Source organism: Aptenodytes forsteri, unplaced genomic scaffold (assembly GCF_000699145.1).
Source record: "Aptenodytes forsteri isolate BGI_AS27 unplaced genomic scaffold, ASM69914v1 Scaffold143, whole genome shotgun sequence".
Classification (NCBI taxonomy): Eukaryota; Metazoa; Chordata; class Aves; order Sphenisciformes; family Spheniscidae; genus Aptenodytes; species Aptenodytes forsteri.
The window spans coordinates 765237-785480 of record NW_008794951.1 but is presented as its reverse complement, the minus strand read 5'-3'; the positions used below and the strand labels follow the sequence as shown (position 1 = coordinate 785480).

General features: G+C 36.0%; 1 protein-coding gene across 1 annotated transcript in view; it reads right to left on the bottom strand.

The window, feature by feature from the left end:
- The window catches only part of SMARCA1 (SWI/SNF related, matrix associated, actin dependent regulator of chromatin, subfamily a, member 1), a 51954-nt gene extending 35259 nt beyond the window's left edge, over positions 1 to 16695 (bottom strand). Inside the window, 17 exon segments of the mRNA XM_009275366.1 lie at positions 195 to 305; positions 1522 to 1641; positions 2265 to 2413; positions 3393 to 3525; positions 5015 to 5167; positions 5573 to 5694; positions 6256 to 6482; positions 7178 to 7287; positions 8052 to 8120; positions 8893 to 9024; positions 9272 to 9427; positions 11700 to 11879; positions 12169 to 12269; positions 12589 to 12689; positions 13612 to 13778; positions 16369 to 16455; positions 16672 to 16695. Coding sequence (XP_009273641.1) covers positions 195 to 305; positions 1522 to 1641; positions 2265 to 2413; positions 3393 to 3525; positions 5015 to 5167; positions 5573 to 5694; positions 6256 to 6482; positions 7178 to 7287; positions 8052 to 8120; positions 8893 to 9024; positions 9272 to 9427; positions 11700 to 11879; positions 12169 to 12269; positions 12589 to 12689; positions 13612 to 13778; positions 16369 to 16455; positions 16672 to 16695 — 2142 coding nt within the window.
- Between the last annotated feature and the right edge of the window lie 3549 nt (positions 16696 to 20244).

The window sequence follows — 20244 nt, the reverse complement described above, 5'->3', positions numbered from 1 at the left end:
ACACAGATACATTAACATTATATAAGCTTGATTTCTGTGCAATAAAACCGCCATAATTCAGCAGCAGTGGCAACCTATCACTTTGCAAATACGTTCATTTTATTACCAGTATAGGGTGAGAGCAGGGGATGCAACATGGGAGAGGAGAAGAGCAGAACAACATAAAAAACCCTGCATACTTGCCAACTTCTTACCTTCGGGACTTTCGGTTCACTAACACGTAGGGCTTCTCTGAAATAAGCGTCAACTGCGTAATTAGCTTTGCGTTCTCGTTTTGGAGGCTCTATCCATTCCATCATGCTCAGCTACACGCAGAAGAGAATAAAAAGATATTAAAGTAACTGTATGCTTTCTTAAAGTCGCAAAAATAACGACTAATGTGGCACCGCAAAACAGGAACGTGTTTTTGCACGGCAAATCTAATGGTTGTGCTCAATATGGGTACTACAACAGAGCTAAAAAATAAGCTAGAAATTATAGCTGATTATAACACGTATTTAAACACGTAAAAGATAATACACAAGTAAGGCAGTGCAGTGGCATGGATAGATCCCTTTGCAGTATTCTACTTACTTCAGACACCTGAGTAAGGTTATGATTCCATCTACCAAAACACAATGGAAGGACCGGGGACTTGAGCTCTGAATTCTATAGTATCTTGTGATATGAATGAATTGCTTCTCTAAATAGCACAATGAATAACCTCTACAGAGGCTACAGCATTGGCAAAAAAAAAAGCAGCGAGTTAATCTTAACTAAATTACTTGAATTAAACTTACTAAAGCATATTTCAAGACTATGCTGTCTTCAAAACTAGCTGGCTTCTTGTAATGAAATTATCAACACGAAAAAATAATCTTGTGTATATACACACACACTCCACTCTATTCTCATTAAATATTTTATTTTTCTAAACGTTTCTTCAAAATTGATAAGAAACCTGGGTTAGAAGGGCATTCTGTAGTTAACAAATAAGAGTTCACATATCTGATTCCAGATAAGACCTAAAGGATATCTTGGCTCTACGTCCCATATAAAACACAGGCACAGAGGTAACATTGTGGGACCCTGAGTAATACCTCTTTGTTTGTATGATCCTTCTATAATTAGGTAAATTGTTGTACAAACAGTTCACATTAATGCTTGTGACTAAAACCTTCACTGCAAAAAAGACTTAAGTCCAAGTTCCACATGTAACATCATTGTCAGGCCTGTTTTTACCTCTGGGTTACGTGGCAGTAAAATAATACTGACTGCAACAGTATAGTAGGATGCAACATAGTATTTTTGCTGCAGAAAGGATAAAATTTGAGCAATATTGACAGATTTTACCGTGAAGAAAAACAGTGGGGTTGAAAGCTAATTTAATAAAAATTCAGAATATTGATGCTTCTGCAGAGCTACGTGAATTTTTCAGTAGCTTCTTACTTCTCTAGAATAACCTTTATAGCCATAACATTTCTAGTACGGCCTTCATGCTTGCACCTCTAAACTGAAGTCTTAAAGACTAAGAAAAATTACCTTTTGTTTTTCCCTATAATCTTCACCTTCAAAGTTGTATAAGCTCATCTCTGTGTCCATAGTGAAATTTCGTAAGGAGCTCTCCCCCATTTTCTGCAATCGTTCATTCATTTCAGCTGTCTAAAAATACAGGAAGATACTTTTAGGCTCACTGAAGCTGTTTTATCTTTTCTGAAAAAAACAGGATTCATCATTATTAAAACATTCTCAATGTCTTTTTCTGCTTTAAACTTTTACTTACTTTTTTCTTGTAAGGAGAGACGCCCATAGTGCTTTTCAATTTTGAACAATTTGACTCCAAGACTTCCATTAAACTAAATTTATTATGCTGGGATGTAGCCCTACAACTGTATGATTCAACTTTTAAATTTAAAACAAAATTTATGCCCAGCTCTTTGGAGACGAAATGGTCGTTCATTTTTCCACAGAGCTACCTATTCCCTAATAAAGTTCCATAAAGGTTTTGTGTCTATCAGAATTGCTGGCATAAAACTTACATCTCTCTAAAAGCCCACAAAATAAACAGTGCTTAAGATACGGTGCACGCAGTCTGAACTTTGAAAATAATTATAACTTACTAATTCTACCCCTTCAAAACTTTCATAAGCTTTAAAATATTTACGAATAGTAAAGTAATAGTTGGGCATAAAAATAGATTTACATAATCAGATTTAATTTATATTTTGTGCATATATATTTAATGTTTGACACATTTTGAATTCTGTACGAAACTGTTCTCTAACCTTCTTTTCACCTCTTTCTAAAATAGTGGTTATATCTTCTTCTGTCAGCTCACTGTCTTTGGAAGCAAAAACATGCGTGGCTCCATGCCGGATCATCTGCAGCATTTCATCTTTTGCCAGTTTGTTAGACTGTTGGTCTATGAGCCTTCCTAAAATTAGAAGAAACGATGAAAGTTACAATACAAAAGTTCTAGTAAGACCATGCAAACAGTGGATTTTTTTAGTTCACTGGCAGAACAAGAAAGGAAAAACAAAAGAACCATACAGAAAAAATTACGTTTCACTTGAGCTGAAAATAAACAGAAATCGGGAACTTCAGGGAAAATAAAAAAATAATAACTTTGGATCAAGCCATAACAAAGAATGTTTCACATTCAGATAATCCAAATTTTATGTTTAAGATCTTACTCTTACAAAGTTAGCTGAACTTTTAAGATCAAAATCCTATTTCAAGATGAAAAATGACAAAGTATTCTGTAATAACCATTAAAAAGTACTTAAGATGTTTAACACTCACTTTACTGATTTCAACCCAAATCTCTGAACATTTTTCCCAAATTCTAATTTCTGTCTCAAAATTTCATTTATCCTATCTCATATCTTCACAGACTATCAAAATTTTGACCATCATCCCTTCAGGAGCCCACCCTTTTGGAAATACAACCAACCTTCAAAATCTAGCTTGAGAACCTTAGTTTTTGACAAACTATTCTTCCAAGAGCTTCTAAACAAAGACACACAAAGCAGTTTTAATGTTCAGTAAATTCATATGTGGTAAGAAGCACATCTATATAATTCTTTTTATCTATCATGGAACGTATCTTTTTTTTTTGTCTTCCTTTTTAACATATCACAAAAACCAAGTAACATCTATTCAGCTGTAGTTTGCTCATTTACAATCTTAGTATAAGTCTATACCCACATTATTTAGGAAAACGAAGTTTTTTCAAAAATTTCAGCTGAACAAATGAATAACTTATACATTATAGTTTCTTAGGTTGATTTAGTGTACTGCTATTATACACAAGGCCTGCTTTCTCTCATACTGTACATTCGTACAGTTATTTAGCCCATACTTTAAGGGACTGAACAATTCTGTTGCAGACAAACATATATAGCAGTTGATACCTTGTTGTATAACTATAGAGTCCAGTCTCAGTTTTATTTCAGCTCTTTCTACAATCCTCTCTTCAACAGTATTATCAGTGATTAGTCGAAACACCCGTACTGGTTTCTTTTGACCAATACGATGCGCACGATCCTAACAAACATAAATCAATGAGTGTTCAGCAACAAAAACTCACAAGCAATAGACAGTTAGCTTGCTATATAGCAGAAACAGCAGACTGAAACTAGCACATATTTCTTGGTTCCTTGCTTATTCAAGAGTATACAAAAACGTAAAACCAGTATAGTAATATTCACTTATATCTGGCTATTACACCTTTTAAGTTTGGGTCAATTCTATAGTAATAAATGCGTCTACCTCATTGTAAATGAAGATAACTGAACGTCTGTCTAGACTGCAGTTGGGAAGTGGAGATACAACGGTATATACATAAACACATCTGCACTGCTTTCAAACTAATTCTCTCACTTGACATAGGTATTGAAACTTTGGCATCCCTGGCTTGAGCATGTTAATTGCATGGGCAAGGTCCATGCAGCCACAGCTTCAATACTGTAGTTGTCCCAAGCTAGCTACATTAAAGCATCAATATGCAGCTCACATAGTACAGGTACAATACACAGCAAATGAGGTTATATGACTAACATACTATATTTATTTGTAACAAAACTGGTGTTTATTCTCTCTGGAAAACATGAATAAAAGTATTATTTTGTCCTCTTAAATTAAAAAAGTTAAACAACTGGCCTTCAAGCTGTCGGTACCAGGATTTTCTGACTGTCCTTTAAACACGAGTCATTGAATCTTTTATTCTCCTGCATAATACTCATTTCTTTCTGAAAATCCTACTAAAGCTCACATATCACACTCATCAGTTTCCAGGAAGTCAGTCTACTATTGGTCGTCAGCATGCATATCGAAAGGATGAGTTATTCACAGTAAATATTTGATGTGTTTAAGGGCATTAAAAAAAAAAAAAAACAAAAAACACACCAAACCCAAAACCCACAAACCACAGAACAAACATCCCCCAATCATGCCAGAAGGATCATGTGATTTTTATTCCACATGAAACAAATTTTAGACTTTATTTTTTGATATTCAGCACTCAGAAAGATAAGATTTTAGTATGTTTACTAAACATATCTTTAACCCAAAGATAAGGGTTTTTTTTTTCCCCGGTGTCACCACCGAATGATATTACACTTATGCAGAAACAAGGTGGGTTGCAAAAGCATAAGCTTCCCAAAAGGGAGGAATTTAAAGCTGCACGCTTTTAATTCTTTGCTATTATTTTGGAAACAGCCCTCTTATTCATTTACTGTTGTCTTCTGGAAAGACAGAATTAAGAATAATTCTACAGATAAACAATATCGATACAGTATTTTGACAGAAGTAATCTTATTCAATTACAAAAATAATTAAGACAGATATTTACAGAGAAAAATCTACAGTTTCTTCCACAATTCTGTTCATACCCTTGTTATTCAATTCCTTAGTTTCTTGGTATCAAATACAAAAAGTAAAGAAAAGTGACAAAAACACAAGTTCTGGAAACACTCATACAAAATAGAACAATGACAACTTTAACAAACGAATGTGTATTAGGGAGTTAACTCACCATGGCTTGCAGATCTACTTGAGGGTTCCAATCTGAATCATAGAGAATAACCACATCAGCAGTTGCCAAATTAATTCCAAGACCTCCAGCTCTGGTACTCAGCATGAAAATGAATTTACTGCTGTTGGGAGCATTAAATGTGTCTATTGCTTCCTAAAAGAAAAAAGTGTCATTAAAGTACCAGAGTTTTCAAACAAGCTTCCAATATGTTGGTGGCTTTTCAATGAAATTTCTTTGACATTTACAGAATTTTCATACCAAAACCAATTTTTTATAGAAGTAAGAAACTGTAGGTTTGCACAGGTGGAAAAATCCATTCTGAGTCCACAAAATATTACATTTTTCATTTAGTTGAGGAACAAATGAAACCTACTTTACTGTGGACTTTGATTAGGAAAAACATATACCCTTAGCAGCCTTTTTAAACTGTAGCATTTTTCCTTTACTTTAAACAATAATGTAGCTACTTATATATATGTGTGTGTGTGTTAATAATAACTTCTTAATAATCTAATATGTAAACCAAAGAAATTTCTTGTTTATATACAACTTTCTCACCTCTCTTTCTTCGTGTGGTGTCTGTCCATCAAGTCGGCAGTACTCATATCCACGCCACATGCAATAGTCTTCCAAAATATCCAGTAAGCGAGTCATCTGACTAAAAAGCAGAACTCTGGAACCTGACAGAACAACACAGAAGGTTTTGTCATTGGTTTTACGTTTTCACATTCATCTTATCACAGAGCCTACTATAGAGCATGAGTAGAATTCTATGTGAAATATTCTGCACTATGCCTAACTTACTCAAATAAGCCGTTATTCTGAAGTTGCTTTTCTGGTATTGATTTAACTTCTCCTCAAGACAGGTTATTTGATAATTTATACAGAAGAAATACACAGCTGAAGAAACAGAACACTTAAAGCCATGGTAAGATAAGTAGCTGACGACTGATGTGCACAGACAAACTAATCCTCTCGTCAGAAAGACAGCAGAAGGGAGGCTCTGCTCTTCTTCCTTTCCTTCTGCTTCTCCATATTATCAGTCTTCCTCATCATTCCTGTAAGACTTCCTTCCCTCCATGTGTTAAGATCTACAGAAAAATGGTTTTCAACAGAAACCTCACTGAAAGTAATGAATGCATTCGCTGGAGGAAAGACAAGAATGGATCTATGCAATTTTTGAAAGGTAGTTTTACTTACAACAAGCATTCAGATCACTACTGTTCATAAATGGTACTCACCTTGCTCTCTGAGTTTTGCTAGCAGTTTATCCAGAACTAACATTTTACCACTGTTAGTGATGAGATGTGTGTCAGTGGTGTAAGGAGGGCCCGGCTCAGCACCATCAAATAGGTAAGGATGGTTACAGCATTTCCGCAGCTGCATCAGAATATTCAGCAGACGCATCTTATCCATTTTCCCAGCTGAATTCAGGATATCAATATCTTTCATCAGGATCCTGGTATACCTGAAGTTTTACAGGCAATTTTGAACAACTCTCAGGTTTTATTCAATATTTAAAACATGAATGAAACCCTGCAATATCCCAATTACTTATTTCTGGATGTAGGAGTTTGCTTTGTTTACATAATAATAAGCTATATTATTATGAAACTTGGCAAAAACATCTGACTGATAATAACTATTTATAAATCCATACCTAAATATGAAAGGCAATTTGTCTGTGAGGGACAATGATCTGTCATTTACTGGGTTATCTTACACTTCCATTTTAGGACTACGAAGCGGATCAAAGATATCATTTATGTGACTGAAGCTGCTACACTGACCTGGCTCCTTTTCTCACATCTCTTCTGGGTATGTGGCTCCTCAAGCTTTTATTTTAATTTCAGCTCAGACTTTTACTGGTGCATGCATACTCGCATCAAAGGAGGAAACTTAGCAGGCATATGTTCTTTCAAATAAAATTCAGGAAGGAAAAGAAGTTTCTGCTTTCTTCCTCCCAACCCTTTCAACTACCCTTCCCGAGCAATTTGTAACTTGCACATCTTTAAAAAAAGCCCCAAAGACAGCTATAAATAGGCTTCTCCATCTGACTGTCTTAACATGCAACTACAAGAAAAAAGAAAAAAAAAAAATCAGTGTGAAGAGCTGTAGTGTTCTTTATCAGAAAAGAATCTTACTTTGATGTAAATAACTCACCATTCCCTCTGCATTTTGCTGAGCCCAAGATAAATTTTTACTTCCTTCTTCGGAGGCAAACTCTTTTCTACTTCAGCTTTTATGCGACGTAATAAAAATGGCTTCAAAACCTACACAAATTAAAGAGTTTTTCCACAGATAAATTTATAAAATTGATTGCCTCAAATACAAAATGAACAGATTCAATTATCTGATATTTATTCAGAACTAATCAGAAACTACTGCTGTCACAGTGACTCCTTCAGAAAAATTCTGCTAAAGTCTGCAAAATGAAGCTGTCCACTAATAGGCTAAGTCCACACGTAAATATGTAACACTACATAAAGATTGCCATATTCATCCCAGTCGTTATCCTAAGCAAGGGCCAAACCCATACGTTTATAAAATCTATTTATTACCTTTTAACATAAACTCTGTTTCATTTCCACTAGCAGCATATACAAAATACAACATTTCAAAGATAAGCAGTGAATGTTGTACTTCTTTCTAATTTGTTTTGTTACTGTATGATAAAAAATGTCTTTTATCTCATGCACAGTAAAACAAAGGTAAAGGCATGCCTTTATTCAGACTAGCATGACGTGTATCAGTATACTATTCACAGTAATAAGTGGTTTCAAAAAGATCTCAAAATTCTTCATTTTCACATTTTATGTATAGATTTTGACTGCTTCAAACAGTAATGTTACAAAAAGCAGTATCTATAATAGTAAGTTCCAATATTTAATTCATGAAAATTCTGCTGGGCATTTCTGTAACTAAATACCTTCACGTTCATCTTCTCAACTTTGAGATGAAGGGAGAAATAATCTGTTTTTCTTTTTTACGCTGTGTATGCTAACGATGACATGTGATTACAGCTTTAATTACTTACAGCATGAAGTCTTTCTACAAGTTTCTGATCACCGAGACAATTTTTAGTGTCGAACCATGAGTCAAAATCCTGTGGTAAGAAACAGCAAAATTGGTATGAACAGTTTATCATCTGTAGTTTTAACAGACACATATTGACACTCTTTCACTCCAGCCAAGAGTGGCACAAATCTTGAGACAAATGACTTCTGTGAGTGAAAGAAAAATCAGTCTGCAATTCTGTGCCAGCTCCCCAGCACGTTGTAACATTCAAGTCAACTGAGTAACTCCGCAGACAAAATACTATTACTCTGCTTAATTTACAATGGTTTTCCACGCTCATCACTGCAGTGTCCAAGTTCTTCCCCTTAGTGCTTATGTAGTGATGGGGCAAGAAGGTAAAATAAGAAAAAGAAACCAGAATCCTTAAGTAAATGAGATGGACAACAGAGCAAAAACAATGGAAGCAAGCAATACAAGTACAAGGAAACATTAGCAGTAAAAGAGGAGAAAGATGACTCAAATTCTAAATGAAAAAAAAAAAAAGGCTTATGCCTATTTGGATGCTTCATATTCTTCATTCTGCATTGCTTTTGCAAATTTTGTTCCACTTTGCATAATTCTTGAACTATTTAAAGTATTACATTCGCTATTATTGGCCTGAGGGCTTATCTGCAGTAACAGAATGCACTATTTTAACTAGGCAGAGCAAAAAAAGTAGTTTACAGCCACAGAGCTTCTACTGAATCCAGGTCTTCCGCATCATATGTCTCTTACTAGGCTGGTCATTCTTCTCTTCTGCAGAAAGCAGCCTGGGAATCAAAATAACAAGAACAAGACTGTACTTCCAAACCTCAACTTACATCTGCAGAATTGAAGACATCAGGTAAAAGAAAATTCAGTAATGCCCACAGCTCATGGAGGTTATTCTGCAAAGGAGTTCCTGTAAGCAGCAATCGATTTGTTGTCTTGAACTCACGTACAATCTCTGACAGCTAGAAATACAACGAATAGTTATCATCATCATGTACATTTAAGCATAATGAATTTTCGTCAGTTTCTGAAACAATGACAACTAAATTTAAAAGACAGTGAGCTACCTATAAATTCGTATTTACCACCCAATAGCTCACAGCTTATATTTTAAAAAAACCACCACACCTAACACTTAAAATCTGCTAAAATCAGATGGAATCTTTTGTGTCAAGTTATCTTCAAAATATCAAATAATTTTGAGTTTACCTTAGACTTCTCATTCTTTATTCTGTGGGCTTCATCAATTACCAGGTACCTCCAGTTAAATTTTTTGAAGACCGATTTCTCTTTAATTACCATTTCATATGATGTAACACAAACATCCCATTCACCAGGCATCATAACATCACGGATAAAAGCAGCCTAAAGCAGAACAATTAAATTAATAAACATTTATAAATATGAACAATTTATATGGAATTCAGTGAAACCTATCTCCGCCAACATTACTGATGTGCTAAGCTAGCACACAAAAGAAGACTCTGAAACATCTTTTCAGTAACTGAAAGTTACTGTAACAAAAGCCTTCAATCCTTTGTACTTTAGGCACAGACAGATCATCAGCTGGGGTTAAGCAAAACACAAATTTTCTCCTATTCAAAATAAACTATTTACTCTTCAGCATAATTTTTCTGTAATTTAGATATAGTACATACTACCAATAGGGGGGGAAAAAACCTCTAAACTAACTAATCCAAAGACACAATCCACAAAAAAGTGTTTCAAAACAACTCACCTAGCCCACTCCCATCTTCTCTCTTTCCTACAGATCTCCCTCCTCTGTCCCATCTCTGTTTTGTAAGGGATACATATCTAGGCATATAAATCCTTTCACATGAAAGAGTACCACCCTATGGAAAAGCCATGCATGCAGATCTCCAAGAACTTACTTAGTGGGGTACACAGATCACCCCAGCTAGTAGGACTGACAGAACTGTTCAAGCCCACGGCCTTGAAGAACTACCTAATAAAGGAGTGTTCTGTACAATACCATGCACTGACTTACAAATGCAAATGTAAGCTCAGAGGTGCTTTAGCCACCACAGAACAGAAAGATTAAGTAGAAAACGAGGACATGAAAAGTTATGACAATACAAACATAAAACTCTGAAAGCAAAGAAAGTACAAAGTGAAGGTGCGCGCTTCCCTTCTACACAATCTTAATTTCATTCCATGGAACTAGCAATAAACACGCCGTGGTACAAATATTATCAGACTTCAAATTAAAACAATCTGCAAAGAGCAGTACAGTCAAATCCAAGACTATAGCACTGGAAGGAACTCCCCAAATCACTGGCAGAACCAGCAGTTCCTCTCACAGAATCATTTAGGTTGGAAAGGACCTCTAAGATCATCGAGTCCAACCATTAACGTAACGCTACCAAGTCCACCGCTAAACCATGTCCCTAAGCACCACATCTACACGGCTTTTAAATACCTCCAGGGATGGTGACTCCACCACTTCCCTGGGCAGCCTGTTCCAGTGTTTGATAACCCTTCCAGTGAAGAAATTTTTCCTAATATCCAATCTAAACCTCCCCTGGCGCAACTTGAGGCTGTTTCCTCTTGTCCTATCACTTGTTACTTGTGAAAACAACCCCAGTTCCCTCAGCTGTTCCTCGTAAGACTTGTTCTCAGAGCCTTCACCAGCTTCGTTGCCCTTCTCTGGACATGCTCCAGCACCTCAATGTCTTTCTTGTAGTGTGGGGCTCAAAACTGAACACACTATTCAAGGTGCAGCCTCACCAGTGTCGAGTACAGGGGGACAATCACTTCCCTGCTCCTGCTGGCCACGCTATTTCTGATACAGGCCAGGATGCTCTTGGCCTTCTTGGCCGCCTGGGCACACTGCCGGCTCATATTCAGCCGGCTGTCGACCAGCACCCCCCAGCTCCTTTTCCGCCAGGCAGCTTCCCAGCCACTCTTCCCCAAGCCTGTAGCATTGCAAGGGGTTGTTGTGACCCAAGTGCAGGACCCAGCACCGAGCCTTGTTGAATTGCATACAACTGGTCTCAGCCCATCAATCCAGACTGTCCAGATCCCTCTGTAAAGCCTTCCTACCCTCAAGTAGTAACAGGCAGCCATGCAATCCATATGAGGAGACACAGAATTCACAGGAACATCCAGCTCGTTGATCCCCTTCAAGTTAGAAAACCACCCTATATCTATTTTAAGGCCTTCGCTATGGAAGATGAAAAGCTCTACAACAGAATCCTAGTTACAAGGCAACACATGGACATAAGACAGAAGTAAAGAGGTGTCTTTTAGGTGACACCTAAAAGGTGTCAAAAAGGTGAAGAAAGAGATAAAGTGAGGACAATAAAGGAAAGTTAATAAACACTGTCACAATGCAAACACAGAAGAGATCAAAAAGAAAAAAGGTGCAAAAATCAGAGGAAGACAACAGAAAAAGAGGTCAGACCGCTGTACTTTGATCCCAGTCTATTATTTCACCTATTGATTTGCATTTTTTCCTCATAGTTACAAGCATAACACTTCGCATTTTCAACACTAATACAGTTAAAGATTACTAAAAAATACTGTAATTAAGGAAGTAGCTTAGGCAGAATTCCACATACCCAAATGCTAGTTTTTGGCAAATAATGCATACATCTTTGAAATGTAGAGCACTTACTCTGGCATCTTTATCTCCAATAAGGCAAACAGCACGTAATGATGGAACCCAGCGTTTGAATTCATTCATCCAATTGTGCAAAGTTGATTTTGGAACCAGGACCATGTGTGGCCCAGGAATGTTTCGGTAATGCTTCAGATAGCCTAATAATGCTATTGTCTGCAGAGTCTTACCAAGACCCTGCATTGACAAAGAAGGGGGGGAAAGAAACCTGCTGAAATGAAATACCATACAGAAATAGTTTCAAACAATTTTCCTACTATATAATTCTGCCACTTAAGTTGTTTAAAGCAAACTACACAGCAAATGTTTGCACTACAATTTCTTTCACTGCATTACAATTCCAGTTGTGAAATCTAACTGTTGCAGAATGATGCATACTACTGCATATACATTAAATACTATAGGCACTTTAATGTTGAATTTTGCTCAATAATTACCACAAAAATTCCAAAAGATTACTGCTTACCATTTCATCTGCCAGAATGCCATTAACACCATTTTCATACAATGAGATCACCCAGTTCAAACCTCTAACCTGATAATCTCTTAGTGTTCCTCCTTTCACATCTGTAAATGTAAGATTCCTCTAAGTAGAAAAATACTAATTCTAAGTAGAAAATTTTAATTGCTATCTGCTCAGATTTGAATTACATCAAAGCAATCAGAAAACTGTCAATAATACTTACATGAAGGAGACTCCTCAAATCGAATACACACCCAGTTCAAACCTCTAACCTGATAATCTCTTAGTGTTCCTCCTTTCACATCTGTAAATGTAAGATTCCTCTAAGTAGAAAAATACTAATTCTAAGTAGAAAATTTTAATTGCTATCTGCTCAGATTTGAATTACATCAAAGCAATCAGAAAACTGTCAATAATACTTACATGAAGGAGACTCCTCAAATCGAATACACACATTAGACGTTTTTCGACTCTCTGACAACAGCTCTTCATCTTCTTCTTGTTCTGTGCGCCTGTGACGATAACTAAAGAAAGAATCCAAGATTCACGTTTATATGAAATAATTTCAAAATACTGACTATAAAATCAAAAGAGAAAATCATTGATCTACAATGTGTGTTCTAGTACCCTGACCAAAATCATGTCCTGTTATTACGTTATTCCTTATGGTTCATCGCAGCTTTAATTAGACAGGCTGATATGAAGCCCTCTCCTCCAGAACCATAACTATACTCTGACAACAAGTATCATGAGTTCTCTAAGGTACTTTTTAATGAGCAACACAGAAATAGAAGACACACATCCGTGGTGGCCTTAGAATCAATTACTTGATAACTATACCATTCAGAAGAATCACATATTCAATTAAAAAAAAAATTTAAAAATTTATAAAATAGAAAATGCCATTTTGTAAACGTTCCAAAAACTAGTTGCTTGCTATTACAAGACCCCTCAGAAACACTACATGCCTGCATTACTGACTAATATAGACAGACCGGTGGAGCGAGACAATTGGTGCTGAGGATCAAACATCCACACTACATGCACGTTGTCTTGTTTTAACTTGATCTAGCTCCACTCTGGTCCCACTGACATGTCCACTAGCAGCTGGAACACATCAGGTGCATTTCTGGAGTGCATCTTCTAGTTCAGTGTTATGCAAAAGAAATTCAACTCAAATCACTCCACAATATGGACCAAAGCATGGTAAGTGACAAGAATCAGGGAATTTACTTTAAAAGTGCATTCCTGATCCAAGGTCATACTGATGTTGATGAATCAGCATGCATACACCAACAAGCTTTTAAAGAAATTATGATACACTATCAATAGGAAAAGTTCTGGACTTACTTAAAGCACAATCTCTATGCTACTAACTAAATAGATATGTTAAAATGCATAATTTGTTTGAAAGCGTAAGAAGTCGGAAATAAAAATAAAACATACTCCCCAGCTGAAATCAAACTCTGTTTTTCATCCTTCTTCATCCGTGGCCGTCCCAACTTGACTTTCAATGGAGATGTTGGCGATTTTTGTGCTGCAGGCTGAATAAAATGTGCAAAAAGTTCTGTCTGCTTCAGAAGGAACTCAAACCTTTTTGCTCGATCTGCTTTCTAGTTTCCAAAGCGGGGAGAGAATTAAAAAAAGAAAAATCAGTAACTTTTCTTCATAAAAAATGTATTTTTATTAAGAAACAGAATTCAGACACTTGTGAGAACAACTTATATGAGGAGAGACTGACAAGACCATCTGCCTACTGTTAGCCAACTCGGAGGCTACAAGCATCATGAAATAGCTCTCAAGCTGCTTCAGCTTACAGCTAAGCATGAATTGCTTTAGAGCACCCAATTGTAACATGTGGTAGTTCAAATGATCCTTCACGAATACCACAGCAATTATGGAAGACGTGGCAGGACTTGATAACCTCATCCCAGCAACGCATCCCCATTCAAAACTCAAAGATTAGTAAAACAATGCAAAAACAGTTTACTTGTATAGACTGCTTAAGTCTGCATGGCACACCAGCAACTGTGAAGGGATGCTTTAAAGGGCTGTCTACAAAAGGTAAAGAAAAAACTAAGGTTCTGACTTATAGTAAGGGATGAAATCCTAACCTTGCTGAAGTCAGCAGCAAAACTTCCATCAGCTTCAAGGCTATCAGGATTTGACCCAAGACAACAATGTGGTAGCTCTGTTTTTAGAAGTATGACTAAAGTAACGGATGCACCAGCGCAATACTGCTTTCGCTGAACTTTGTGAATTTTGCTGTCAGATTTCCAGTTTCAATCATAGAATCAAAGAATTGTTTCAGTTTTGCCATATCAATGAGGCATATGCACTTCACTATATAAACACAGCAAAACATATGTCCTTCTCTATATTTAAAAGACAACATGTTACATAATTTAAGAAAAATACGATAAAATGCAAATTCTGACAGAATGCAATTGTTATCAGTTTCTCTATGCCATTTCTAAGCATCATGTAACACTGTACCACTTAAAGCAATTTTCACGTGATCTCATTAAATATCTTGATATAAACTACAAAAATGAAATTGTAGTTCTGTACCATAACCTTTGTAAAAAAATATACAAACAACAGAAAGCTTTTCTGCAGGTAACTTATATGCAAGTAAAAGTGCTCTCACAGCAGTAACACAAACCAAAGAAAAGGGCAATAAAAAGGAACCTGATGTGCAATGCATGATCTTGCCACATGAGGGCAATGCATTTCTTTTAATAGCGCATCACTTACCAGCAAATAAACAACTTTACAAAGCTCTCCTGGAAAAAAATTAGTATTAATTTTCCCTTGCATTCATTATCGGTCCATTTCTGTAAATAACTTGAAAACCGAATAAACTTTTAAGGAAAAAAAACAATTCTAAAAGGGGGAGTAAAGACGTGGATGTTTACGCTCATACAGGATAAGAGCAAATCCATTCAGAGGATTTATTTTAAACCAATAATACATGATGGTTTTGGCAAGCTAACCATAACTGGTAAGGTTCTATATTGAATGCCACAATATACTTTTTTGCCTGCAAAATTATTGGCTGGGTGTAAGCAGCGTGCCTTGATAAACAATAAAGGTCAGCTCACGACTGCACAATTGATGAGAGGTAAGATTTTGAGACCTTTGCCTCTTAGAACAACTGAACTAACATTCTAATTTAGGAAAGATGTAAATTCACCATGTATTACTGTGAAACCAAGTTTAGTTATTTACTCAACTCATTCTTAACAAACAGATTTACTTGTGTGTCTTCTCTTTGGCTAAAAGTTAACTTCATACAAGTAGGTATCAGTTTTCCTATGTCTAACAGTGATACTCTTCCCTGGCTTCTATGGTATCCAATCCTTTCAGACTCTACTGTAATTATTAGGCATCCATTTAACATTAAAGCTTTTAAGAAAAATGCAGCAAGATACAGATACCAGCTTCAACCAAGAACTTACTACGTGTCATTCAAGAACAAGTCTTGTAGCATCCTCCTGGTTTCTGCCTCTTTGTAATACAGACGTTACCCTGTTAACTCTCCTCTCCAGCACTACAAGCTCCCTTCATTTGTGTCATGGACAGATCCTCTTTTGCATTGTTATGGCACATATGTTATGGGGCATATCAACATTTAACACCTTTATGTTTTTCTATGATGAGAAACTGGCAGCTTCAGTATTTCTCTCATTTAAGAAGTGGCTTAAGGATGACTCCAGGGGTCATCAAATAAAACTAGCAGAGACAGATTCAAAACCAGAAGGGGAGAGTTCTAACTATAAAATGCAATTGAATAGAAACTCCTTACCACAGGAGGGTGTGGATAACTAAACCGACATGAGGGCGAAAAAAAGCAAGCAGACAAATCCGTGGGGCGGGGGCGAAATCCACTGACAACTACTGAGTATAAAAACCACAGCCTCCAACTCCAGAAATCATGCAGACAAAAATACTTGGAAGAGTGGGACAGTATTTAACAGAACTATCGTTATCTGCTTCCTCTGCTCTCATATTCTTCACTGAATACCTACTGTTAGCCCCTGTGAGAAACACCACACTGAACCAGACATTTAAATGAATCTTGATTCGTTTTTCTTTGCTGACACATCCAGTCTGCAATAACTCCTTGTAACTGTGTTGATCTAGTTCAAGCAAACAAATGTCATAAAAAGCTGCAGTATGTTTTGTCATGAAAACACTTACCATCTTCTCTTCATATTCTGGGTCAATTTCTTTTTCAGGTCTAGCTGCCTTTGGAGGAAGTTTGAGTTGAAACGGGGGATCATTTTTCTGGAATTCAAATTTTAAATACTTTATAAATATCAGTTTCTTTATTTACTAAAGTAAAAAGATATCAAACTGAACAAACCTACACACTACAAGTATGCTACTTTTTAAAAATAATTATTTCAAAAATGAAGTGACTGCATTAATCATATTCCACCCAAAGCAGAACCTGATATCCATGATGAAACTAAAGAGGGGATATGACCATATAAAACGTACATTGAAGATTTGTCTCATCCTCATGTTTATCTCTACAAATATGATCCAAGTGGAAAGCACTGAAAGAAAGTACTGAAAGAGGATGAAGTTTAATCTTTCAGAGATCTTGTTTTAAATGCATAATTAAATTTAGTATCTTGAAAAGATACTTAAAAAAATTAAATGTGATTTCTAAATGTAAAATTCCTAACTGTAAGTTTCTGGCACTTGCATCTTGGTTGAGTTTTGTTTATTTGTTTTCGCTACTAGATGAATAGTCAGAGTTCATTTGGAAATACAGGTTTAACTACACATAGCCATATACCTAGGAAGAGACACAAATTAAACAACCAAATCGATCCATGCAGCAACCACTGCATGATATGCTCTTTGACAGTTAACAAAGAACTACCTTATTTACTATAAATGAAAGAAATTTAAGAAACTGTAACAAAAATGGCTGACTTTTGTAGTTTATGAGATTCATTTCTATCTTCAATTGGGAAGCTCAAAGCAGGTTTCCACAACTTCAACTGCTACATCACTACATTAAAAAAAAAAAAAGCTGGCAAAAACCATGATGTTGGCAAAATATCTTTTTTAAAAAGAGAATCGTGGGAGAAATGTTTGGTGGATTTTTTTTTTCCCCTATTTCAGTCTTTGAAGTATGCCTTTTTACACACCTCCTGCAACTAAAAAAAAATATTAAATTTTTTTGAGATGTATTAAATTATAAAAACGTTTTTGAAAAGCACTGAATAATCTGAAAGGAACTGCCAAAGTGCATGTCTGTATAAAATGTAACAGAGCAGACTCTTAATCTGACAAACAGTTTAAGTATGAGCCTACTATAAATACATTAAAATGAAATTATAATTAATCTAAACTATTCAGGGTCAAGTAGCAAAACCAGACCAAAATGGGACTAAATATGTAAAAGTCTGTCAAGCAACATTACACTTAAATTTCAGAACTGTTACTGATAAATATATATGCCAACTTACTCCTTAAGCAGTCATGCATGCAATCATGCAAATGGGAGGAATATTTTCTCAAGTCAGAGACCACCTTTTCAAGTTTTGGCCCAAAGGCATAATTCTCTGCAAAGGTGAACAGTACTAAGTGCATAATGAAGTTTTTTGAGAATTTAATGATTTTATAATGCATGAGTTCTGCTTTGCAAGGCCAAATAATGTTGCAAATAGGTAGCATTAGAAATGTTCTATTCACTTACAGCTTCTTCAATCATAGAAGTAATCAGCTCATCTCAGAAAGCAATGTTAGGAGAGGACCGTTACACCAACATGCCAAAGAGCAGGTCATACATATGTGCATTATATTACTATATAACATACACTCCAGTAATAGAGACTGTCAGTGCTAGTATCAGGCCCAAACCTTATTACTAAAGTGACAAAATACTCCTTAGAGGAAAACAAAATTGACAGTAGGCCATTTCAGATGTCTCCCTCACTTCCCCTAGAAATAAATTACATAGATACATGCTACTGGAAAAAAGTTGTCTGCCTACCTCAGGTAAGTATTAAGTTTCTCCTGGACAAAGCAGAACAACTCAGTATTATGAGAATCCCTTTTACTGCAAGTTTTCCAAGTAAAATGTAATGCAGTATTATCTTTCTAAGCCCCGAGGCAGATGGCTCTAATGCCAGTTCTGTTGTTACTCAGATTTTCCCAGAAGAAAACTTATGGTGACATACAAATGAAATTTATTCAGAAATAAGTATTTGTGAATAACACACTCTAGAGTTAAAGAAGCAAATGAACTGACATGTAAAGTTACTGCAGCCCCAGCACTATAAAATCACATCCTACACCTACCTTTCAAGACAAAATAAGTTTCCCTGCCCCCCCACTCCTCATTGCAGTGTTTCTGTCGAACATTGATGGTCCCAAAATATTAAAAATAACAAATGGGAGACTGTCAAAAGCTGATGAAAGAGACAAACAACTTAAGACACATGCATCCCAATATCCCTTCTCTTCCTCACAACTTACAAGCGAAAAGAGTATGCTGTAGTTTCACTAAAATACTATTCTGTGCCGGTGGAGCTAGATGGATAGTAGGGACGAGCATCATATCCAAACTTGCTTCTGCATAATGTTCTGAGTTATAAAAATCTAGACCTTGTCAATTATTAAATTCTGATAAGAGTAAGAATACTTCTCTCTTACTACCAACTGGATCATGTACCTAATACAACACAGAACCACAAAATATTTCATCAAGTCTGCGAGAGTTTTACCCTAGAAACTTTACACAACACATCTTCACCACTTAAGAGGGCTGACTTAAGAGGAAACAGGAGGATCAGCAGAAGCCTCAGTGCAAACAATTGATTAACCAGCAAACAAAGTACTTCTGTTTTTAACGCAGGGAGCTAGCTGGTAACAATCTGCCGCTACCCTAGAAAAGTTTTCCATTAAAGATTAAATCCTACATAAGAGTCCCCTGAAAATCGGCATCATTTAAACATCTTACAAGAAACATGACCACGCAGCAGTTTCAAAAATAACAGACCCTGAGTATTCCAAGGATCCAAAATACTTCCCCTTGAAATCTCTACTAACTAGCCTAAACAGAGCTACTAACTGAGTAGGCTGAGAGAGAGATTTCTATCTAGTAAGTGCAATAGTTAGTCCTAAATTGGGTAAGTCACATGAACACCTAAATAAATGACTGGGAATAAGAACTGCTGCTGCTTTAGTTGACTTTACTCTTGTAACCTATGCTATTGAGAACTTTAAACAGATGCATTAAGAATAATCAGAAGGACCCCTTTTGTGTTTAACTCTCATATACAAAGTGGAAATACACATTCCAAATAGCCATTAAGTTAAGACACTGTTTTGGTACTACTACAACAAGAAAGACTATTTATAGTGAAGTAAAACAGCAAGAGGGGAACAGAGCACAACAGGTTGTATTATATGCCATTATTATGCAGATCGTGTAACTAACCACATAGCTATGTAACAGACCTGTGGCCCAACGTGAAGTGAAATTCTGCAGTCTGAATAAAAACTCAAACAGCAAAATCTTTTTTTTTTTTTCCCCCCTTTACGAAACATATTGACCAGTATGGCACAGTAGCACAATGTTGATAATATTCGAAACCATTCACTGCTTTCAAATGATTTCTCCAGGCAGGCATTCTCTAAGCATTTAGTACCAACTTTTTATCAGTTGACATGCATAAAATTTTGCAGAATAAGTTGCATCCAATACAGAAACTTTCCCCCCCGAACAGTCAGGTAATGTTCAGAATTACACTGTACTGTATCTCATAGGTGTTTGTATACATCAGTAATGAAATAAAGAATCAAGCATTCTTTTCAGGCAAAACTGGACTTTCATCAACTGGAATTAAAATTCTGCTTGCACTAATATCAGTATTTCTGCAATTTTCTGCAATGTCATAAAAATATGACACACGGTCATCATTCTTACTAAGTTTTTATAAGACTCATTCTTCAGGTTAAATCTTGTTCAGTTTCCAAGGATACCCGAATACGTCACTTTTTACATTCCTTGTGCCTTAGCCTGTAGTCTTTTTTCCAAAAATCCGAAGGGAG